The 25926-nt window shown below is 46.9% G+C and overlaps 1 protein-coding gene across 2 annotated transcripts in view; it reads right to left on the reverse strand.

Moving 5' to 3' along the window:
• Positions 1–1999: 1999 nt before the first annotated feature.
• Positions 2000–25926, reverse strand: part of RERG (RAS like estrogen regulated growth inhibitor) — a 603452-nt gene continuing 579525 nt past the window's right edge. For both annotated transcript variants that reach the window (XM_069228457.1, XM_069228456.1), the window contains exon 5: positions 2000–2785. In XM_069228457.1, the coding sequence (XP_069084558.1) occupies positions 2378–2785 (408 nt within the window). In that variant the 3' untranslated portion in view covers positions 2000–2377. The remainder of the gene's footprint in view (positions 2786–25926) is intronic.

Consider the following 25926-nt stretch of genomic DNA (forward strand, 5'->3'; position numbering starts at 1 on the left):
GGTGTGATAATTTATTTGCCCAGTATTACTGCATCTTTCCAAGATGGGTCTTGCAAAGGGGGGATTGGTGCAGAAATTGTCCACTGATTACTGTTTCTTTCTACATATAGGCCATTTTCCATGGGCATATTCTGCCAGTGTTACCTAGTGTCCATGGTAATCCCTGACAGTATAGGATTTTTGCACATTTCAGAATCACCTGCTACTGGATGAACAATAAATTATGTTTATTTTACAACAAGGGTCACCATTGGGTATTACCATGCTTACAACAGCAATCCTTTTCAAGCAACAACTCTAAAACGACATGATAGACAATACCCAGCACTGTTCATATACAGTACTTCATCCAATAGAGCTAAAATATAGTTGAGTGTCAAAAAGCGTGCAACAGCACACACTGTGGTAAACAACACGCATAGCATCACACAGCGGATGCAGTTGCATATATGGGTGAAGGGCTTTAAGTGATTTGGATGACACTATGCACACAGCAACAGCTTTTACGAGGAAACAACACACAACACTCGATATCTATCAGAAAACATTAGACAGGTAACTGAGAACACATTAAAAACAGCTCAGGCTTCATACTGTTGGGCAGTGCTCTTGCCACAAGAGTACCAGCTGTAATAATTACTGAAAAATCACAGCCATTAGAAAACCCTTTAGTCAGAAAAAAACTCACACAACACAGCTAAGAGGTACAACATCATTAAATTTCAACAAGCTTGCAACAGTACTTTATTTTTCATTGAGCGATATAACACTTGATGATCAGATAACATACTAAGCTAGCACTCAAAGTCCCGCAGCTAGTTTGGGTTAATAAAATACAGTGGGCTCTAACAAGATGCAGTATTAATGTCCTTGTTACCTTTAAGGATAAAACAAACTTTTACTTACAAGTCAATATGCAAACTACCATTTTATGACCAAGTCTTCATGATTTATTTTGAGTAACTTCGTCTGTGTCAAACACGTAAGTGATGTTCGTCTAGGTAAATATGCCGCACACCCAATAAAAATAAATCACTAGTACAAGCAACAGTGGGAAGGGTTGGTGATATTAGTTAATGAGTTAATGAGTCATACCAGCCGCATCTCTTTAGGTCAGTGAGTGCAGATGATTGCAGCTATCAACATACGCTTTAGATTGCAGCATATGCTTGATATGGTAAGAATTACTGCTTTGTCGGAAAATATTTTTTTCAGAGCCTATCTAAGCAAAATCCTTCTACGTGGTTCTATGTCAAAAATATTGGCCTAACAAATTACTGATATCAGAATGTCATTCATATATTTGAAGAGATACATTTATATACATAAATATATATATATATATATATATATATATATATATATATATATGTATATGTATATATATATATATGTGTGCACATAGAAATAGAACACGTACTCTTGAATTGAATTTCATTGCTTTATTACAGTGTGCAGCACCTGTGATGCGTTTCGGCACTAAGCCTTGTTCATGTGAACAAGACTTAAGGCCGTCACAAATGTGGCGGATATCCTGCCCACCGTTTTACAAGTTCCATAGGAACTTGTAATATGGCGGACGGGACATCCGTCATGTTTGTGACAGAGTATCCCATCCACCAATGTCATAATCAGGCCCTTAGTGCTGCAACGTGTCGCAGGAGCTGGACGCTTTGTAATAAAGCAGTGAAATTCATTTCAAGAGCGCATGTTCTGTTTCTTTGAGGACAGTTGGTAGAAATATATATATATATATATATATATATATATATATATATATATATATACACACATATACACCTATATACATACCTATATTCAAGAAGATATCTACATATGGAGTTAGGAATAGTATATATGTACTTACTTTTATATGCTTATTCTGGAGTGGCTATTTTTGAAGATTGTTTTTAGAAACTCGATATTCTGATAGAACACCTGTTCACACACAGCCCCACTTCCACTTCTGAAAACTACATTATTTAGGAGTTCATTTGAGTAGCAGACATCAACAGGAGAAGTTTATTTTGACAATTTATTTTACATAATATACTTATACATGTGGTCCTCAAAGATCCTTACTATGACACATTGTTTCTGTTTATCACTGATAATAGTCATACTTTTGTTTTGCTATATAATGTCAGAATGTTAAAAAAATCATTAGAAAAAGATATATTATGCAGCATAAAGTGATACATAATGTACATGACCATGTCATTTTAAAATCTGGGTTAATCTGATGTAGTGAACACAAGGTGCAATAAAATCTGCGAAAATAAAGCCTCTCATCCGACATTTACAGCACATTAACTTGTCTTTAATTAATTATTCATCATATCTTCTCTGATATGATGCTATAGAAAACTTTACATCTTTAGCTGCTGATCTTGGTGAGCATTTTGTTAATTGCTTGCTTGACATGTGTAGTAGAGCTTCTCCTTCTTGTTTTTCCTTGGACCATTTTCCGACGACGCACTTCACGGCATAGCTCATAAAATGCCTCAGCGATATTGCCTTCCCCTGTGCAAGCCGAGCACTCGTAAAAGGCACATGCCAGGTCAGTGGCCAGTTTTTCTCCTTCCTCAGTGCTGACTTGTCTTGAGTGATCCAGGTCAGCTTTGTTTCCTACTAAGATCAAGGTAACGTTCTTAGGTTTTTTAATTTCATCAAGTAAGTTTTTAAAGGGCAGCACTTCTTCAAAACTGCCTCTGTCCGTGATGTCATAGACAATGACAAACCCTTCTCCCCACCGCACGTGGCCTTCTCGCTGAATTGCATCCTCCTTCAAAAAAAAAAGAAACATCATATTGGGATGAGTATAATTCTTTGAGATAAAAGTTGAAGTTTAAGCTCATGAACAGACATTCCACATATACACATTGTCAATTTTTTTAGAAGTGTATCCATTAATGAATCTTTAATGAATCTGATTCAGGTCATTGTGCTTAGTTCATAAATATTGCAACAGTGGAATATGGACAACGCATGCAACTCTTTGGAGGAAGATGTTGTTCAGCTTTCTATGGGGAAAGAACACATGCACAGTTGGCACACCTCTAGGATGGAGCTGACCAAAGTGGAGCCAGATGGTATACAGGGAATGTCAATATAATACACATTTCAGCAAGCATTTCCACGCAACATCTTTTGTGAGTGCAGTCCTGCATATGGGTCAAAGAACATGCTTCATGATATGGAAAAGAAGGCAGAAGCAAAAAAAGATACAACTTTTATGCAACAGATGTTTGATCACATTTCCTTAAGGAATATGTATCTATGCCAATGAAACAACACATATGGTTTGTTACTATGCAGATATGGCAAGCTGTTTCCGCTCTGCCATATGCAGGTACATGAATATTTAAATATACAACAATGAAACTTGTCCAAAACACACAGATTATAACAAAGGCAAACCCCTCACTTTTCAGCTGATGAAGCTACTCTTGGATGCACTGACTACATAATTCGGTAGTATCATATGGTACTGCCATGTTTGCAGGCCCACCTGGCCAATGAGATTATTTCTGTAGATTACAGTAGTGCATATGGTTGAGTTGGTTTTAATGGCTAGTTGGATTTTGACAAAATAGAATTACAGGTAACCCTACATTAGCTCAGCTTCTAAGAGTGATGTGGTTCTAACTTGCAACCATTTTAGGGTCGAGCCTGCGTTGCATGCGCTCGCTCATGCGTATCGCAGCAAGACGCTTTTGTATTTAGAAAAGGGCTCGGAGCCCTGTCGAAGTCACGTCAGTGTGTTTCATTTGTTCGTGGGCTTGCCTAATAAAATCTGCTTGCTTTCATTAGTCGAAGGCAAGCATACGTCATGCCTTTTCCGGTGGCTAGCCCTCCTCGAGCGCAACGACCAAGTACAGAAAACATGCAAGACTCGCTGTTTTCCATCGGGCTCGTGGACTTCTTTTTCTCTAATTTACGAGCGCGATCTCGCTTGGCAGAAGTCGAGCGCTTTACTTAGTTAATTTAACTTTTTCGGGTTGTGTACATAAATGCTCTTTTGCCCGATAGGTGAAAAGTCGGGTTAGGAGTTTACAACGCGATCAGCTCTAACATGAGCAAACGCGAAACCCATTGCATTGTAAATGCTTGTTTCTATTTATTTCTAATCAGATCGCATTATCCATAAATACAAACTCCAGTGTTGAACTCAATAGAATGTTTCATTAGTATAAACAATGTAGACGTTTTCATATTCAAAGTAGTAGTACATTGATAGATCTGTGCAACATTCATTTTCCAATACATTACTAGGCGCTGACGTTTGAGAGAAGTGTGTATGTGTGTGTGTGTGTGTGCTTGTTTGTTATTTATATGTAGATCAGCTTGCATACGTCTAATAATCAATACTGTCATATGGATTACTTCCAAATTGTAGTCCATATGAAGCACGGGTAATAATGTGTATTAAGTAAAGAACATGACAAGTAACAAATCAATAGTAGCAACTTCTACGATTAGATTAGAAGTATGCAAACACAGACAAATGAATACTTGCAAAAAACAGTCTAAATAGACATTAATTGGATTATTGTACTTTAAATCAAATGTGTATTAAAAAAGCGAAGAAAGAGCAGAGACACTTGACAAATATAAGCAGATACACTTTACAAATATCTAACAACCAAGAAACAACCTAACATTTTGAAATTGATACAATATATTTATAAAGTGTCACATTACACCAAAGAAATGCATCACAACACAAAAACGATTTATTCAGAGAAAACTTAAAATGTTCAAAATAAATTAAGACGAAATTAAATCATAAAAATACAATTACAGTATATTACATACATAAATAAATAATGTCTAATTTTGAGTTAATATAATTATTAGTTATAGAATGAACACAATCACACACTAAAAACGGTTGCACTTCTGGACCGGGTGTTCTGGAAAAAGCATTATCAAAAATATCCAAAGAATCTCATGCCCAATGTATGCAATGTAATGTTAGTGCAGTTGTAATTGCGTCTAGGAGTTTTTGATGTGCTGTTATGATAGACATTTCTTCCTAACACCCCCTTTTCTCTCTCTTTGAATTACATCTCACTTTAATCCATTTAGTAATTATTTGTTGTAACCATATGTACAGCACTACGTAAAAGGTACACCTATTTACATACACATCTTTGTGACATTGACTAGAACAAAGATATGCAGGCAATATACTAATGAATTAAACATTGAGGAACTAGTTTAGTACACTGACTGCAAGAGTAAGAAAAAGGGCCCACACCCAGTCTCATAGTTCTTGAAAGACATTTCTGCTCCCTGTCCTGTGAAATAACATTATTTTCATTTTAATGTATTAGGTATCCATATAATTGCCATGGTGCTGCATGAGTTGTGCTTACCTCTGCCCAATGGTCCCACATGACAGGCTACTCAGAATTTCCTCAACATTTGAAACTTCCTAAGCAGAAGAGGATAGGGAGGTGCATTGTGTGTGTGTGTCATCTGGATAGAAGCTTCACATTTCAGAGAGCTCTACTGTACTAAACATTTCAGTAAAGGCAAGAAGAACTATGGGGGTCATTACGACATTGGAGGATGGTTTTCCTTGTCCGCCGAAGTCCTACGGTCAGGTTGCCGCAGTGTGGACACCTTCCTGCAGGCTCTATTAGGAGTTTCCCGCTGGATAGGCGGGTGAAAATTGTGTTACTGCCCGCTGGCCCAGCAAAAATGGCCTACAACATTGACGCTGGGTCATAATAAAGCAGGCGGCTATGCTGTAGTGCGTAGGGTGCAAAACAGACAGGTGAACATTGCAACGGGACTGGATAGATGGGCTCCTGCAGTGCCCATGCCAAGTGCATAGGCAGTGCAGAGCCCCCTCTGTGGCACCCTGCACCCCGTCTCCGCCAGCCTTTACATGGCGTGCTACCGCCATGTAAAAGCTGGTGGAGAGGGTGGTCATAATCCCTAGGGTGTCACTGCTTTCAGCGCTTCCCTAGCACATTAGGAATGCAAGGACCGCCAGTTCCTCCTGTGGAGGAGAACTGGAGGTGTTGGCAGTCCCACTTCAGCACGACCAGCACAATCATAATGTGGCAGTCAGACCACCACCAAAGCAGTTAGACCACCGCTTTGGCAGCAGTCAGACCACCTCCGCAATGCTGGTGGTCATAATGAGCCCCATTATGTCTCACAGAGCCACTAGACTCTCACAACACTTGCAAATTGTGGTGGCTATTACTGAAACCCTACAGAGTAAATTCTTTATGGCCCATAGCTTCCTTGAGAGGCACTTATGATACATACTTGCAGCAGCTGTCATAGTTAGTGACGTTTTGTCCCTCCACACTATTTCTTAAAGAGTCATTTATTTGGATTACAAATTCATATTTTGTCTTTTGCAATTTTCACAAAGAGTCTTTCATTAAGATTCCAACCCATATTTGGTTGTTTGTTTACTCTCACAAGAAGTCCCCCATTAAGATTACACACTTGAGAGAGCGTAGTTTATATAATCTATATTAACATGAAATGTTTCTGAATTAATGTGTGATAATACAGAAAACCGTAATAATAATTTTGCTTAAATGTGCACCTGAAATGTGACCACTGGGAGTGGCCGCCAATGTATACGTGGACTAATAATGATTACTAAAAAGTTTATGTATTACTATTATATTAAATAAGTTTATACTAATCATTAATAATTATATCATTGAATTTGTGCTGAAATTCTTATAGGCCTTAAGTTAGCATGAGCCGAGGTTTATCTGCTTGGCTCTCATATTAAATTTATTTTTCCTATCTTGCAGTGTGCTGACTCACAAAAGGACATGAACTTTGATTTTTTTCCTTCAAACCAGAAGACGAATGTAACCATGCTAGATCCATTCCAATTAATTTTTCCATTGCTTGTAGGATGATATTAAAACCAAATGAAACAGTGTAGATTAATGTAATGTACAAGGTCATTCAAACCGGTGAAGACAATGGAGCTACTGACCAAAAGATGTGCAAAGAATTACAGAAAGATGAAATCATACCGGACGTGCCACCTCTGAAGACATCGAATAAGGTAACGAATCAAAGACTTGTAAAATAATATGGGGTGAAGAGTTAGGTGACCTAATGTGTTTTCTGATAGGTTAAAGATAGTGGGGTATAACAAATGTCCAATAGAATTTTGGGGGAATGTACAACAAAAAAGGGATAAAAACCCATGACACTGGGAGCCATTTAGGTGGGTTAGGGAATGCTATTGATTTTATCCAGAAACTTTGTCACTCTGTTTGGTGACTGGTTGCTTTACTAAAAACCATCCTCACCCTTAGATTTGCCCATATTACACTTTACCCCCTTATGAGGAAAGTGCCCACTTTGCCCCGGAATCTGAGTCCTGACTGATGGTGATATGACTGATGTCCTGAAGACGAAGACTGAACCTGAGCGCTGACATAAACTTTGGAGGGTAATTATGACAATGCAATTGTGATTTGTCTGTTTGCTTTCCTTTCTAGGTACCAACTGCTTACTTTTGACAGAGACCATAGCTAGATGTTTTCCAAATTGGTGTTCTAAATTGTTTTGCATGAAGCCCAACATGCCAATGCTAATTAGTGGTTAGGACAAGTGTTCACTAAACTGACGCAAATAGACAAACGACCAAATCTATGCTTTGTTGAACTGACGCATTATTGACACTATGCTAAATTGATCTATGTTCACGCCGTGTTATATTCTGATGTTTGTGATTCTCGCCTTAATGAAATCTTATAAAAATTGCCATATCGTGACTATGCTATTGTGTTTCTTGGCATTGAGATTAACGCATCTGTTTTTTAGATTTGTAATCAATAGGGAATAAAACCTATACAATTCTACTAAACTGGTGTGGTCATTCATGGCTGCAAAGTCATGGTAGAGTTTGGAATTGACTAATGACTTTGAAATGTATTGTTATGATAAATATTGATGACATTATTGACGTATTGATTGACATATTGATTAGCTATCTCGTCCTAAGGTGTCTCTCAACTGGGTCAAAAGATCCATTGGCCTAAAACGAGTCCTCATGTGTAATAAATTATCATAAAGGGACGCGTTAATGCACTCAATTGTTGTACTTTGTTTCTTTCCACAGGGAATGTTCTGCTTGGTAGAACTATTTAATTTAATTGCTTGTACAAGCAGATTCTGTAGCATCACATCTAACAAAGACCTTATCATTGTTATAGAGCAAGTTATTCGAACAAGTATGGTATTAAGATAATTAGGAAACAGCATATAATTATTCAAAGTGTTGTTTACAGTTATAATATAATTATTTATTATATTTCATCTCAGTAAAATATTGAGGTCCATTTTAAAACAGAGAGCAAGAAATACAGTGTCAGCAAGTATACCATCTGTAATATCGTAATATTGAAGGTTAGATGACAAACTCAGTACCATCACCATATTTAAAGGCTTCCTTTATCTTTAGATATCAAAGCTCCTGCAGTAGCCAGCTGTGTAATCCAGTAGTGTGATGATGGGCAGTATCTCTGCTTCTCTCTCTTGTCCCACTCCCCTTTCCTGGGTCTATTTCTATGCTGCATTTTGTTCGTGTAAAATTGGCAGTGGGTTCAAGAATTCTTAAAACTCACATTGCTCCCAATGGATTGGATGGTTAGTGCATCTTTACAACAGTTTGCAGAGAACAAAAACAAACAAGAGAGGTAATACACAATAGGAGGCAGAAAAAAACACTAGAAATGCCAACAGAAAAGGAAAATATGAGGTTCTACTGGGAAAGGAGTAGCCAAATGAAGATGAGAAAGAGACAGGTGCTAGGTGGAAAGGGAATATGAGTCCAACCGGTATACATTAAATATTTCTTCAATTCAGATATGTACAGTCAGAAGGAGGGATCAGTTCATAGGTCTATAGGGAGGACATTTTTGGAGAAGGTTCTTTTTGTGGTAGATGATTTATTGAATCTTCTGATGTTGAAGTGAACGGTCTAATGTCCTCTCATATTTCCTGCTCTGTCAAGATGAGTTAGTTCTGAGGCAAAAAATGTAGAGGATTCTGACTACAAAGCCTTGTACTTGATACAGGAAGTCCTGAAGCTGTGGCACACATCGAGGGTTAGACATTTTAGAGACTTCAGAATGAGACTGATGCAATGTCTTTTTCTCAGCAATGGGATGGGCTGCAGAGTGAAGGATCAATTTTAAAAATGTAAAACTCTATCTAAGTACGCACCTGAAAGAACACTGCACTCATCAATTTTAGAAATGTCCAATGGTTGTACTAAGTCAGATTTGTGAAGGAAATACCTGTTGTTTCCTATGGATCATAGATAGATGGAAACACATTTAACAGTGGCTTCAGTATGTGTGTAAAGGCTAAAAGTGCTGAACGATGTCTAGAGACTTCGTTGATTAGATTATTTGGTAGTGATACCTAGTGTCCCCAGTTTCTTAATCCACTATTAGTTTTAGTGCAGAGAATAAGAAATTCCATTTTCTGTGCTTTAAATTTTAATCTCACTGCCTCATTCAGTTTTGTACATCCTGCAAGCAGTGCATAGAGGAAAGGAAGTGTTGGGAGTCCTTCATCTTTAGATAGATGTGGGTGCATTAGTTCTTTCAGCCTTAGTGTGGTCTTCTCCCAAACCTTTTGCCTTCTTCTTGTACTCTTTGTTGATCTAATTTTTGTTGGCCGTAGGACTCGGCACAGTTTACCACTGTTAACCAGTGCTAAAGTAAATGTGCTCATTTCTTGAAACATGGTAACATTGGCTTATCTCCAATTGCAATATTTACTTATAATCCCTGAGTAAACTGAAAGCTACAAGTGGGCCTGCATCATTTACTGTGCCACCCACTTATGTTGCTCTTCAAGCATGTCTCAGGCCTGCCATTACAACCATTGTGATCAGTTTATAACTGTGTTTTTACTCTGGCAAAATGAACCTTTTACCAGAGCAACCCCCCTTTTTTAATTCATGTAATTAACCCCTAGGATAGAGTGCAGTGTAATTAAAAAGTTGGACCTGTACTTTTAAGTTTTACATGTCCTGGTAGAAAAACATTCTTAAATCCATTTTTCACTGCTGAGAGGTCTAGCTCTTCAATATATTAGCATTGGAATTACCTTATTGTATTCAATATGCTGTAATTTATATATTGGAGCAAATAACCAGTTCACATTGGTGTCTTTAGAATTGTAATGAAAAATCCTCTCTTATGGTAAAGTCGGATTTTAAATTACAATTTTGAAACTGCCAGCTTTAGAAAGTTTTCATTTTCCTCCCTTAGCCACTTAGGCCCTCATTCTGACCCTGGCGGTCGGTGATAAAGCGGCGGCCAAGCCGCCAACAGGCCGGCGGTCTAAAATATGCAATTCTGACCCTGGCGGGAACCGCCAACACAGCCCGCCAACTTAACACTCCGCCCGCCACGGCGGTACAAACAAACAGCGCGGCGGTTCCCACCAACAGCCAGGCGGCAGACAATGTACCGCCCACCCTATTACGACCCACCAATCCGCCACCTTTTCCGGGGCGTGAGCACCGCCGATAAGAACACGGCGGAAACAGACTACGAACGGGAAAACGCTCACCTCTACGCACTCCACGCGAGATTCCGGCAGTATGGAACCAGAGTTGCAGGTCATCCCCGCACTCCTATACCTGCTCATATACCAGGAGCACGCCCGGCGGCGCGGAAGACATCGGTGAGTACTGCACCTACGACACAGGGGAGGGAAAAGATTACCGGCACACACCCACCCACCCACACCCACTACAACACACACATCAATGCATTCCCACAGATCACTGTCACAACCCACAAACCCCCCCCACCGAAATAATGCAAAGACCAAAAGAAGAGATCATAAACGGGCAGATATATTGAAATATGTACACCAGTAATCGCAATAAATAAATAAACTATGTACAAAATATATACAGCTACTAAATGTAGTCCAACCACTGTCCGTGGATCACAGGGGTCCTGTGCAAAGGGGCAAGGCCCAGTCCCACGACAAGAACTCCACGGAGAGAACACTGCAGGGGCATCAGAAAGAAAATAGGACAGGCACCTCAGGGGGAAGGGAAGGGGGGGCACCTCAGCCACTTGAGTACACGACGCCAGATCCACGAGGGGACTCCATGACCACTGGCCCATCCTGGGGAGAGCAAAGCCACAGTCCAAACAGTCCATACAGTGGGTGGCCTGCCCACTGGGCCATCCTGGGGAGAGCAAAGCCACAGTCCAAACAGTCCATACAGTGGGTGGCCTGCCCACTGGCCCATCCTGGGGAGAGCAAAGCCACAGTCCATACAGTCCATACAGTGGGTGGCCTGCCCACTGGGCCATCCTGGGGAGAGCAAAGCCACAGTCCAAACAGTCCATACAGTGGGTGGCCTGCCCACTGGGCCATCCTGGGGAGAGCAAAGCCACAGTCCAAACAGTCCATACAGTGGGTGGCCTGCCCACTGGGCCATCCTGGGGAGAGCAAAGCCACAGTCCAAACAGTCCATACAGTGGGTGGCCTGCCCACTGGGCCATCCTGGGGAGAGCAAAGCCACAGTCCAAACAGTCCATACAGTGGGTGGCCTGCCCACTGGGCCATCCTGGGGAGAGCAAAGCCACAGTCCAAACAGTCCATACAGTGGGTGGCCTGCCCACTGGGCCATCCTGGGGAGAGCAAAGCCACAGTCCATACAGTCCATAACAGACCCCACTGCCACTGGAGGAGGCAAGTTGGCCAGAGGACATCCTGCAGCCCTGCCCGAGATAGATCCTGCCCTGCCACGTCTGCCAAAGGGCCAGCGGTTCTTGCCTTGAAGGGCCCAGTTCAGCGGTTCCTGAGACGGCGGGGCCCAGTTCAGCGCTCCTTGCCTTGAAGGGCCCAGCTGAGCGGTGCTTGAGACGGCGGGGCCCAGTTCAGCGCTCCTTGCCTTGAAGGGCCCAGTTCAGCGGTTCTTGAGACGGCGGGGCCCAGCGGAGCGGTGCGTGAGACGGCGGGGCCCAGTTCAGCGCTCCTTGCCTTGAAGGGCCCAGTTCAGCGCTCCTTGCCTTGAAGGGCCCAGTTCAGCGGTTCCTGAGACGGCGGGGCCCAGCGGAGCGGTGCTTGAGACGGCGGGGCCCAGTTCAGCGCTCCTTGCCTTGAAGGGCCCAGCGGAGCGGTGCTTGAGACGGCGGGGCCCAGTTCAGCGCTCCTTGCCTTGAAGGGCCCAGTTCAGCGGTTCCTGAGACGGCGGGGCCCAGCGGAGCGGTGCTTGAGACGGCGGGGCCCAGTTCAGCGCTCCTTGCCTTGAAGGGCCCAGCGGAGCGGTGCTTGAGACGGCGGGGCCCAGTTCAGCGCTCCTTGCCTTGAAGGGCCCAGTTCAGCGGTTCTTGAGACGGCGGGGCCCAGCGGAGCGGTGCGTGAGACGGCGGGGCCCAGTTCAGCGCTCCTTGCCTTGAAGGGCCCAGTTCAGTGGTTCCTGAGACGGCGGGGCCCAGCGGAGCGGTGCTTGAGACGGCGGGGCCCAGTTCAGCGGTTCTGGAGACGGCGGCCGGTCTATGGCCAACTGCTAATTGCCTGGTGGTGCCCTCCTGGGCAGCGGGGATGGTGCTCCTTCAATGCCCACCTGGGCTGTGGGTGGTGGGGCCCTCCTGGCCAGCTGGGCTGGGTCCTCCCTGGGCAGCGGCTATGGGGGTGGTGGGCTCTCCCGGGGCAGCTGTGCCGGTTCCTCCCGGGGCAGCGGCTATGGGGGTTGTGGGCTCCTCCTGGGCAGCAGGCCTGCTGCCTGACCTCTCCGACTTGCTGCCCTTGCCCTCCTTAGTCGTGGGCCTGTGGCCCTTTCCTCCCTTTGGAGCTGTGGCTGGTGACTGTCTCTGGGTGGTGTCCGGGGGGGATGTAGAAGGCGGGCTCCTGCGGCGCCCCTTCCGCCTTCTGCTCCTCTTCCCAGGGGGTGGGCTGGCTGTCCCCTTGCTGCTGGGCGAAGATCCAGACATGCGGGCTGGCGGGCTCCAATACCCCTGCACCCTTGTCAAGGGGGCTGCAGGGCTGGTGGTGGCTGAGGTGCTCTTCTTACCCCGACGAGAAGGAGGGGGGGGCTCAGGGTCAGGAAAGAAGTTAGTAGTGGCGAGGAAGAGCTTCTTGGGACAATGGAGAGTGGTAGGTACAGTGGGAATGGGAGTGGAGGGAGAGGATGTGGTTGTAGGTGTGTCACGTTTGCTGTCTTTGGGTGCAGGTGCAGGAGGGATAGGCTGTCGTGAGGTGGATGGCTGTTGGGTGGGTGGGTGGCTGCGTTTGTGTGGTGTGGAAGAGGGGGTGACAGACACAGTGGGAGAGGACACAGGGGACGTGTAAATGGCAGTGGGGGTGGTGACTGCACGTGTGCGGACTGGAGTGGAGGGTGTGCTGGTGATGGAAACACTGGCTGATGGTGAGGTGAATGGAGGTGTGAGTGTAGACGTCACAGGGAGGGAGGAGGGAGACGAGGAGGTGGGGGTCACAGAGGTGGTAGTGACTGTTGGCATGTCTGCATCGGAATGTTGCGTGTGTGAATGTCTGCGTGATCTGTGGTGCTTATGTTTGGATGAGCTTCTCTTGGGAGTTGAGGTGTGTGCAGGCTGGTCTGATGGTGTGGGTGGGACAGGCAGAGGAACAGGAGACTGGGAGGAGGGAGTTAGTAGAGGCAGGCAGGAGACAGGGACAATGGCTGCCGTCAGTGCTGAGGCCAGAGCCTGGAACGATCGCTGATGGGCAGCCTGACCCGAATGAATGCCCTCCAGGTACGCATTGCTGCGATGAACCTCCCTCTCCACCCCCTGGATGGCATTCAAAAGGGTAGTCTGCCCAACAATGAGCGTTCGGAGGAGGTCAATGACCTCCTCACTGAGGGCAGCGGGGGTAACAGGGGCAGGGCCTGAGGTGCCTGGGGCGAAGGAGATGCCCGGCTTCCTGGCAGAGCGGGCACGGGGCGAACGCTGAGGGGCTGCTGGGAGGGCGGAGATGGTGCGCTGGGTGGCGGCTGTACCTGTAATGGCGGGGGGCACGGATGGTGCCACTCCCGCAAGGGAGCCCCCTTCCGAGGACGTGTCCGTGTCGCTGCAGGGTCCAGTCGTCCCCGTCGTGGAGCTCCCCTCGCCCTCCGTCTCACTGGTCCAGTCTGACTCTGTGGCATGGCCCTCCTGGGCAATGTGAGATGCAGCTCCCTCCTGCCCCGATGCCACTTCTCCTCCGCCTGATGATGCTGATGCACACAAGCACAGAAAGACAAACAAAAAGGGGGGGGGGAGAGAGAAATAAAGGGATATTGATTACATGGATCTCCGGTACAGTTAGCGGACATGACAGACACAGATGCCCCCTGCACTAAGTTGCGCACTTGGGGTCCGCTACGCATTCCGTGGAACATGCCCTACACGCCTAGAGTTGACAACTGCACCCATGGATGACACGGCCCAGGGATGGCTGTACTGACAAACTACTGAGGGTGGTGGCTGGGGACACAGGGGTTTACGGGGGTGCCCAGCCTACAGATATCGCCCTGGCCTAGGGGGACCCCCAGCCCTCCTCCCCCACCCAGACACCTCCACTGCGCGACAACAGAGTAGATAATGCTTGTACTCACCCCCTTGTGTCTGCTGTGCTGCCCTCACGCGCCCATCCAAATCAGGGTAGGCCACCGCCAGGATCCGGAACATCAGGGGGCTCAGTTGACGGCAGGCACCCCGCCTACGTTGGGAGGCCATCCCCAGCAGAGACTCGGCGGTCTTCTTGGTCCCGCGGCGGATGTCCTCCCACCTCTTGCGGCAGTGGGTGCCCCGTCGATGGTGGACCCCCAGGGTCCGGACTTCCTTGGCGATGGCACGCCAAATCCCGATCTTCTCATGGGCGCGGACCTATGTGACACGTACAGGGAGGGAGAAATACCACGTTCAAGTTTGTCAGCATTTTCCTTGCCAGTGGCCCAACGCCCCCATCCCCGCCAGGCCCCCTGCCATGCCCCCCGCCAGGCCCCCCGCCAGGCCCAACATGCCCCCCATCCCCGCAAGGCCCCCCGCCATGCCCCCCGCCAGGCCCAACATGCCCCCCATCCCCGCCAGGCCCCCCGCCATGCCCCCTGCCAGGCCCAACGCCCCCCATCCCCGCCAGGCCCCCCCGCCATGCCCCCCGCCATGCCCCCCGCCAGGCCCAACATGCCCCCCATCCCCGCCAGGCCCCCCGCCATGCCCCCCGCCAGGCCCAACATGCCCCCCATCCCCGCCAGGCCCTCCGCCATGCCCCCCGCCAGGCCCAACATGCCCCCCATCCCCGCCAGGCCCCCCGCCATGCCCCCGCCAGGCCCAACATGCCCCCCATCCCCGCCAGGCCCCCCGCCATGCCCCCGCCAGGCCCAACATGCCCCCCATCCCCGCAAGGCCCCCCGCCATGCCCCCCGCCAGGCCCAACATGCCCCCCATCCCTGCCAGGCCCCCCGCCAGGCCCCCAAGCCAGCCAGTGGCCCCAAATCCAGATTGAATTAAACTCACTTGTTGGTCTGGAGGACCGTAAAGTAGCGCATACTGGGGGAGGACCCCATCCACAAGTTTCTCCAACTCCTCTCCAGTGAAGGCAGGGGCCCTTTCCCCAGGCGCAGCAGCCATTGTCCCTTCCAGACCGAGGTCACAGCAACACTTGCAGTATAGGTCCTCTCCTGTGAAAGTTCAAGTCGCAAGTGGATAAGTAGATAGAAAATGGCGGTCACGTCCGCGGCGGTGCGTACCGCGGCGGTGCGTCCCGCCACCGCCGGCGCCCTTCGCCATTGGCTCCTGAAACCCATAGGCTTCAATGTTAACCAATGCGGCTTGGCGCCGCGGTCTTGGCCCGCCGCCCGCCGCGGTGTGCCACGCCAGCGCATTGACCTCACATCCCATTGTCACACTTCACAGGTCAGGCAGCCGCCATTTCCAGGGCCCACATGGCTCAATTTCAACTGCGTCACACAGGCCTAGGCCTTGCATAGCCACTCAGACACGCCATTCACTGCATAGAGAATCGTTTACTGTGCTAGCTGTGAGTACGTACCTGTGGGTTGCTTGACTGTGTGCTCCATGTTGTCCTTCCTAGGCACCGTCCGCTGGGTTGGGCGAGGAGACGGATGAATCCTCCCGTGTACCGACCGCTGGTGGACCTGTCGACAATGGAAGAACGCCACATTATCCTGACCTACCGTCTTAACCGTGCCACTATCCATGAACTGTGTGCCCAGCTGGAGCCCGACCTGATGTCCCCCATCCGCCAACTCACAGGGATTCCCCCTCTGGTGCAGGTCATGTCAGTACTCCATTTCTTGGCAAGTGGGTCATTTCAGACAACCGTGGGAATTGCTTCTGGGATGTCTCAGCCCATGTTTTCGAAGGTGTTATCCAGAGTGTTGTCTGCCCTGATGAAATCCGTGAGGAGCTACATCATTTTCCCTGAGGTGGGCGAATTGGCTACAGTGAAGGGTGATTTCTACGCCCTTGGACATATTCCCAACGTAATTGGTGCCATTGATGGGACCCATGTGGCTTTGGTTCCCCCAAGAGACAGGGAGCAGGTGTACAGGAACAGAAAAAATTACCATTCAATGAACATCCAGGTGGTGTGTTTGGCTGACCAGTACATCTCGCATGTAAATGCCAAATTCCCAGGGTCAGTGCATGACGCCTACATCCTCAGGAATAGCAGCATCCCTTACGTGATGGAACAGCTACAGAGACACCGTGTATGGCTAGTGGGGGACTCTGGGTACCCCAAGCTGTCGTGGCTACTGACCCCAGTAAGGAATCCCCGGACCAGGGCATAGGAACGGTACAATGAGGCCCATGGGCGTACTAGGAGGGTGATCGAACGCACCTTTGGCCTCCTAAAGGCCAGGTTTAGGTGCCTGCATATGACAGGTGGATCCCTAATGTACTCACCTAAGAAGGTGTGTCACATCATCGTGGCCTGCTGCATGCTTCACAACCTGGCTTTGCGCCGCCAGGTGCCTTTCCTGCAGGAGGATGGTCGAGACGGGGGTGTTGTGGCAGCGGTGGAACCTGAGGAGAGTGACGAGGAGGAAGACAACGGGGCTGAAACAGACAACAGGGACAGAATCATTGAACAGTACTTCCAATAGGACACAGGTAACATTTCAAAGATAATTTAGTAAATGTTAACTACTCTCCTGCATCTCTGCTGCCTGTCTATTTGCCCCAGTGTATGATGACTGAGTTTTGGCTTTTCCCTCCCTATTTCAGATCTGGGGTCCCCACTACGAGTCCTGTGCTTCATTTCCCCATGGACTACAGCTTTGTGGCAGCTGTTTGTTGACTTCACCATGTACAAGGACATATTTGCACTGTCTTGTCAATTACAATATTTTGAAATCACAGCCAGACTCCAGATATTTTGGTGCAAAATATGTGTTTATTTAAGTGCTCAAAATGGGATGGGTGGTTTCAAGTGGGTGGGGGCTATGGTGAAGGAATGTCCATGGCAGAGTCCAGAGTAACAGTCACACAGGTGCATTGTCCAGAGGCCTGTGGAGAGATGGAGCATGGGCAGTTCAAGGATGGACAGGGTGACAATGTGGGACAGTGGGATGACATCAGGTGGTATCCATTGCTGGCGGGGGTCTTGACATCCTACTCTGTCTTCTTGCGAGATCTCAGGGCCCTCTTGCGGGGTGGTTCTTCTCCTGCAGGAGGTGGGGGTCTGGTGGGCTGCTGCTGTGCGGGGGCCTCCTGTCCACTAGCGCCGGCGGAGGTGGTTGGCTGTTCTTGGTCCAGGCTAGTGGCAGGGGCCCTTGGGTGTTGTTCAGTGTCCGCCCTGGTGTTGACGAGGTCCTGCAGCAGCCCTACCATGGTAACCAGGGTGGTGTTGATGGCTCTGATGTCCTCCCTGTACCCCCGATAGTGTTCCTCCTGCAGTACCTGGATCTCCTGGAACCGGGCCAGTACCGTCGCCATCGTCTCCTGGGAGCGGTTGTATGCTCCCATGATGGTGGTGAGGACCTCGTGGAGAGTGGGTTCCCTGGGCCTCTCCTCCCCCCCCTGTCGCACAGCTGCCCTCCGAGTTCCCCTGTTTCCCTGGGCCTCTGCCCCCTGGCCGGTGTGCCCACTACCACTGCCCCCAGGTCCCTGTTGTTGTTGGGGTGGTGGGTTATCCTGGGTGCCCTGTAGTGGTAGACACACCGCAGATTGACGCACCCTGGAGACAGAGGCATGGGCCCGCTGGGTGGGAGCTGTGCTGGTGTTCCCAGAGGGGTTTGGGTCTGTAGTGGCCTGTGCGAGGGGAACCGACTGTCCAGAGGTCCCCGATGGTCCGGGCTGGTCATCGGTGTCCAGGTCGACAGAGCTGCTGTCATCGCTGACGGCCTCTTGGGTGGGGGGTGTGGAGAATACTGGCCCCTCCGCCGCGGTGTGTTGACGGTCGGGTCCTGCAGGGGTATAGAGGTATGGTTATAGTTTCAATGAGTGGCATATGGGTGTATCTATGGGTTCTCGTGTCCCCAAGTGCTGGCATTCGTGTGTGGGGGCTTTGGAGAGGGTGGCTTGTGGGGGGGATGTGTATATGCATTGGGCATGCTTTGGTGATGGGTGTCCATGCTTAGTGGAGGCATGCAGGCCTAGGTTTGGGGATGTGTGGGTTGTGATGGTGAGACATTGGCGGGGAATAGGTGTGCTGGGGGAGGGGGGGAGGATGGTGGTGGGGGTGAGGATGATGGTGGGGGTGAGGGTGGGGGTGAGGATGGGGGTGGGGGTGAGGGTGGGGTTCGAGGATGGGGGTGAGGGTTGGGGTCTGATTTGGCATGCAGGTGGGGGGGAAGCAGTATTGAAGCTTCAACTTACCAGTATCCATTCCTCCGCCGACTCCTGCGAGGCCATCAGGATGCAGGATGTTCAAGACTTCCTCCTCCCATGATGTGAATTGTGGGGGTTGAGGTGGGGGTCCTCCGCCAGTCTTCTGCACGGCGATGTTGTGCCTGGATACCATGGAACGCACCTTCCCCCGTAGGTCGTTCCATCGCTTCCTGATGTCTTCCCGATTTCTGGGGTGCTGTCCCACTGCGTTGACCCTGTCGACAATCCTCTGCCATAGCTCCGTCCTCCGGGCAATGCTGGTGTATTGTATCTGTGTGCCGAACAGCTGGGGCTCTACCCGAACGATTTCTTCCACCATGACCCTGAGTTCTTCGTCTGTGAAGCGGGGTTGTCTTTGGGGTGCCATGGGGTGGTGTGTATGATGTGTGGGGTGGAGTATGTGTATTTAAGTGAGTTGAGTGTGGTGGTGTGTGTTGTTTTGTGTGTGGATAGTGTGTGGGTGATGGTGTTGAGTGGCTGTGGCTGTTAGTTTGTGGATGCTGGTGTCTCGCTCTGGCCTTCTTTCAGAATTTTTTCGCGTAGGGGTTTGTGGGTGATGTGGGTGTGTGTTTTATATTGTATTGTGTGTGTGGGAGTGGTGTGTGTATGTGTATCAGGTGTGTGGGATTCAAATCGTCCAATGTGGCTGAGTTTTGTTCGTTTGTGTGTATTCTGACCGCGGCGGTGTGTCCCGCCAATGGAATACCGCGTTTGAACGACCGCCGCGTGGATTCGTGGGTCGTAATGGCATGGGCGTATTTCTGTTGGCGTGACGGTGGAGGTTTTGTCACCTCCACTTTTCCGCCGACCGCTGGTCTGGCGGTCTGTTGTGGCGGTCGGATTTTCGGAGGTTTGCCTTCTGCGGGTCAGAATGACCGTGGCGGGTTTCCGCGACCGCGGCGGGATTATGGAGGATTTCTGACCGGCGGTAGGCGCCTTTTATCGCCGAGGTCAGAATGACCACCTTAGTGCCTGTAGCCTCTCTCTGGTCACATTAGAGGGTGAAGATCACAGTTGGGCGTTGTGTATTCCTCCTAGACAGCCACACTCATTGAAGAGCTTAGGTGCACCTGAATGGACCATCACTGGCAGGATGGAAGGGCAGAGCTGGACCCAGTCTTATGCTTGAATAGTCCATGTCCTGCCTCCACACAAATGGCTGCATACCCCCTGTAGTTAGTCTGGAGCGAGGGCGGGGATGGCAGGATACCTAGAGATGTCAAAAGGAAACCTCTAGAAGTCTCTCACCCGCTTCAAAGGCAAAACCGAGTATGAATGCTGGACCTCAGACACCAACTCTTCAGTACACCTCTGGACCAATGGGGACTCAGCCAGGAATAATGTCTGCTGTGCTGCTAAAAGGACTGCTACTCTGCTGGACTCCTGCTCTCATGTGCTGATCTGCTGCCTGCTGCCGTCTTGCCTGGCTGAGAAGGACTGGACCTACATCTTTTAAACCCAGAACCCTAGAGTGGTTCTAAGTTTGCTGGCCTGCTGATCTGAAGTCTCAGGGACACAAGAGGTTTCCAACAACCTTGTACCTGCACCTGCACTCAGCCATCAGCAAGTCTACCCTGCCATGTGGTGCCACCCAATCCTGGACCCTTGGAAATGGGCCAAAGGTGTGCTGGGAGTCTCTGAGGATCCAGTGGAACTGACGCATTTCACCTACTGTACCGTGCAATCCCGGACAGAATGGAAGCATTGTGGCTGCTATGGGGTTTGGAACTGCTGCAAAGACCTGCATCGCAGCCCATCCCTGAATTGGAAATGCTGCTGCACACCACATCCTTGCCACAGTCCTTCGCATCTCTCATTGATGGCAGTCTTAACTGTGAAAGACTCTGCTTTGAAGTCTCACAGCTCCTTGGAACCGATGCATCACCTCATCAGCGCAACGCATCTTTAATGCTGGACATCGCATCGAAAGCCCTCGTTGACGGGATCCTCAATGACACTGCAGGACCTCACACCGCAGCCATGCTGTATCTCAGAACTATCATATCTTTTTGGCAGCGCGATACATCTTTGATGCAAATCCCTTCAATGCAGCAAACCAGGATTTAAGGTACTCTGTTCAGGGGCCTGGCTGTGATCCTGTAGACGGCCTGTGTTCCATCGCTATTGGCCTGAAATTTTGACATTATCACGTTCTGGTGCAAACAGATGTCTACAGCTGGCACTTTGTTTTTTACACCTTTTGGCAATATTTTTGTTAAAATTTCTAACATTAAATATCTCTGGTTCTACGTATTGGATTTTTGTCATTTTGGTCTTGTTTCATTCATGAAAGATTACTCTATTTTCCTAACCCTATGGGAGTACTCTTGTGTGGTCTTTTCTTCTGCCCTAATTATGCAGTCCCAGGGAGAAAATTGATTGTTCCTCTATGTAAAAATCTCTTTTTGATCACGTCAGTGCCTAAAGGATTTGTAAAAGCGATCCTTCACTGGTAGTAGTAACAGCTATTTCCAAATTCATTTGTGCTGCCTGGTACATTCGCCTCAGAGCACTCAAGGCTCTTGGGAGAGTTGGCTCAGAGCCATAGGTCTTTATAGTTCTATTTATGTGAGGTCTCTGGCATTGATGTGCGCTCAAATGCTTTCCACCCAGGTTGTTTGCAAATTTGGTCTTTCTCTTTCTATTGAATGTTGATTTTCACAAATATGCAAGATAGGTTTTGAGTTCAATTATATTTTAACGAGGCGATTTGCACTAACTTGAGCTCAATTGCTGTCAACTTTATTCTTTACTGTTCGTTATAAGAATTGTTGGAATTGACGGATGATTTTAAGGGTTGGTTTTATTTCTTGTGTGGGTTTACTTGGGGATAAATATATATATATATAATTATATGCTTTTGCTTTATTTCGTAGGTTGTTTTTAACAGTTTTATTGATGAAATGTAATTGTATGATGATGAGATTCTATATTTCGATATGTCAATACATTTGAAATTTGACTCATCTGTGGTGTGTTTTCACTGTGTCTTTGTTTAAAGAGTTGCACAAATACTTTACAAATTGCATTTGAGTTAAGCCTGACTGCTCTGTGTCAAGCTACCCAAGGTTTGAGCATGGGTTAATTTAGGGTTTACTCGTAACTTCACTTTTTTATTGAGCAGTGTTGGAAATGGCCCAGCTGGCATGGTCATCCCAAACCTTTTGCCTTCCTCGTCCTCCTCCTCTTTTTCTGACCTTGTTTTTGTTGGCTTTAGGACTCTGAGCACTTCACCACTGCTAACAGTGCTAAAGTGCATGTGCTTTCTTCTCTAAATATGGTAACATTGGTTTACACCTGTTTGGCATATTTCATTTACTTGTAAGTCCCTTGTAAAGTGGTATACCGTATACCCAGGGCCTGTAAATTAAATGCTACTAGTAGGCCTGCAGCACTGTTTGCGCCACTCACTTCAGTAGCCGTTAAGTATGTCTCAGTGCATAGCCTATGTGTGCAGTTTCACTGCTACTTTGACTTGGCATGTAAAACCTCCTGCTAAGCCTCCCCTTTTATTACATTTAAGACTCCCTTAAGGTAGGGCCCAGGTAGCCCTTAGGGCAGGGTGCTATGTAAATAAAAAGTAGGACATGTACTTTTAAGTTTTGCATGTCCTGGTAGTGAAACATTCCCAAAGTCCCTTTTCCCTATTGTGAGGCCTACTCCTCTAATAGGCCAGCATTCGGAATTCTTAAATACATTTTAAGCTGCAATTCTTGATCAGAAAGGAGTAGCTACATCATGTTTCATATCATTGAAATGGTAATGACAATTCCTCTTTAATGGTAGCATCAGATTTAATATTAGCATTATAGAAATGCCACTTTTAGGAGAGTGGCTTGGCGCCGATTCAAGATGGCCGCACCTCTGTGAGCTCCGACGTGGTCACGGGTGAAAATCGGCTGTTTTTTCCTGTCAGAAGGGGCAGAATTTTACTGGAATGTAAAGAAAACAACTAATAAGGTTTCTGCTACCTGCAGGTCAGTTTTCTTCTACGGCTATGCCCGTTTCTATGTCTATTTAATGGAGTGACTACTCTGAGGAGAATATTGTGGCCACCATTTTGTACTCACATAAATCTTCATTCTCTTCTTCAATACTACCGCATTTGCTTTACTATCCTTCATGTTTTCAACGAGGCTGTTTTTAATTGTCTGTTCCAGTATTTCTGGCTCCATTACTTTTATATTTTAACGCATATATTTTTGCGCTGATTGGACTCAGTCTGAATTTCTCTCAATATCTTCTATATGTGGAAATATTAGCTTTTCAGCCTTCCCACTGAATAATTTTAATTATACATGAACATATTTTATGGGAAGAACTAAGAGTCAGGCACGGTCTTCTGTTTCTGCTACAACTACCAAATATTTTTCAGATAACCCTTTCTCAATTCTTGCAACAAGTATGGATAGCAATATTTTGGAGAATATGGCATCCTCTTCACCTAATGGGAATCCAATGCAAAATAATAAGTCAATTTCCAAACAAAATGTAGGCATGACTTAAGCAACTAAACGTCTTAAAAAAGGATCCTCCATCACCAATTAAATCTCCTAATACTATTTCAATGGAGCTACTGTTAGATGAAATTTGTGCCTTAAGACCATTTATGGAAAAACTAATAACAAACTGCAGACTTTAACAGATCATTAGTCTCCTATGGAGAATAGAGTTACTCAAGTGGAACAACGAGTCAGCGATGTTGAAGATACATTTCAAAGTTGGCAATTGCTTAAATCTGAAGTATTTCATCTCAGGAAGCATGCTGAAGACTTAGAAAACCGAAGTAAAAGGAACAATCTATGTATTTATGGCTTACCAGAAGGGACAGAAGATTCAGATCCTATTACATTTTCCCAATCTCTTCTTCCCAAGCTTTTGGACCTTCCTTCTACATCTTTATTGAATATACAACAAGCCCACAGACTAGGTCATTCATCATACCAAGCATCTTCATCACGAAAACCGAGAGGTGTTATTATATACTTTCAGAATATGTTGAGCTGCTTCAAATACTTAGAGCTGCTAAATCGAAAGGAAAGATTTCATGGTTGGGTTCACACTTGTTCTTTTCATAGGACTATGCTAAACTTACGGCTCACAGAAGAAAAACGTTTTTGGACATGGGACATGAGACCAGCTCTTTGTACTTTAAACACAAGATTTGTACTTTTTCATCCATGCTCCTTTAAAGTAACATATAAAAATAAAACAACGGTATATGAAGACCCCAAGATTTTGCAACGCTTCATAGACTCATGTAAAGGAGAAGACATGGACATTTCAAACCAACCTGCAACTTGAATCTCATTCATCCTTTTTCACTTCTAGATATTGCCCTTCGTTTTCATGTTTTATTATTCGTTATTATTCATACGAGTTATATTTTATGTCCTTTTCCTTATGTATCTTATTTCTTGTATTAATCTTTTGTCTCTTTTATCAGGTATTGGTTGTTGATAATATTATGAGTACGTCATCGTCTCTGTACTTGGTCCGATTCCTCTCCTGTTGACCTTGTCGAAGTTCCAGTCGTGCCATCTTCCTTTTGTGGTGTCACCACCCTCAATTCCTTATGTGATACATAGGCATGTTCTTTTTGTTCGTTTATACATTATGGCCCTCATTCTAAGTCTGGCGGGCGGCGGAGGCCGCCCGCCAGACTTCCTCCCTCCAGAATACCGCACCGCGGTCGTTAGACCGCTGCGGCTATTCTTAGTTTTACACTGGGCTGGCGGGCGACCGCCAAAAGGCCGCCCGCCAGCCCAGTGTAAAACCCCCTTCCCACGAGGACGCCGGCTCAGAATTGAGCCGGCGGAGTGGGAAGGTGCGACGGGTGCAGTGGCACCCGTCGCGTATTTCAGTGTCTGCAATGCAGACACTGAAATACAAAGTGGGGCCCTCTTACGGGGGCCCCTGCAGTGCCCATGCCATTGGCATGGGCACTGCAGGGGCCCCCAGGGGCCCCACGACAACCCATACCGCCATCCTGTTCCTGGCGGGAGAACAGCCAGGAACAGGATGGTGGTATGGGCTGTCAGAATCCCCCGTGGCGGCGCAGCAAGCTGCGCCGCCACGGGGGATTCCCAGGGCAGCGGAAAACCGGCGGGAGACCGCCGGTTTTCCGCATCTGACCGCGGCCAAACCACCGCGGTCAGAATGCCCTGCGGGGCACCGCCAGCCTGTTGGCGGTGCTCCCGCCGACCCTGGCCCCGGCGGTCAAGGACCGCCGGGGTCAGAATCACCCCCTATGTCTTTTATTTTCTCAACATTAAACTCTTCTTTACCTTCTTTCTCTTCTCTTCATTACCCTATTTAAATTCCTTCTTCATAGCTATATCTCTATATTTTGTTATTGTTTTCAATTTGTTTTTACTCATATCATTTTCCTTAATCTTTCAATATTTTTTCAACTGTTATATATTACTAATTCTTTTCATATTTTATTTAACTGTTACGTTGGTGCTACCTTGTCTCAATGGTCAATTTATGTGCCTCTATGTTTACAAGTTCTTTCCTTTTACTCTACGGGTTCTTTTCTAGATATGACTATGTTTTCTTATGTGCCTACCACTTATAGGTGTACTGTTATTTTTGTAGCTACTTGGAATGTTAAAGGGATAGGTTCCCCTATTAAGAGGCAAATAGTTCTCACACATCTAGCCAGATGGAATGCAGACATAGCATTGTTACAAGAAACACATGTCATGATACAGAGGTTAGTAAACTCAAATGTAATTGGGTAGGTTATGCCTTTACATCTCCTGGCATGGGTAACCGTAATGGTGCTGTTGTTTTATGTAAAAAAAAAAATACATGTTAAATTACTATTACAAGAAAAAAACACAGAAGGCCGTTGGCTACTTTTAAAACTTATGATCAATAACACACCAATAACAATATTGAATGTATATGCACCTACTCATTTTGATAAAAAGTTTTGGCCTAATATTGCCAATAAGTTGATGTCTATTACAGATGATTATTAAATTTTTGGAGGTGATTGTAACCTTGTTTTTGATCCTTTTTCAGATTGTTCCTCTAAAACTAATTTTATTCCCACATCCATGCATAAACAGTTTAC

Source organism: Pleurodeles waltl, chromosome 4_1 (assembly GCF_031143425.1).
Source record: "Pleurodeles waltl isolate 20211129_DDA chromosome 4_1, aPleWal1.hap1.20221129, whole genome shotgun sequence".
NCBI classification, from domain to species: Eukaryota; Metazoa; Chordata; class Amphibia; order Caudata; family Salamandridae; genus Pleurodeles; species Pleurodeles waltl.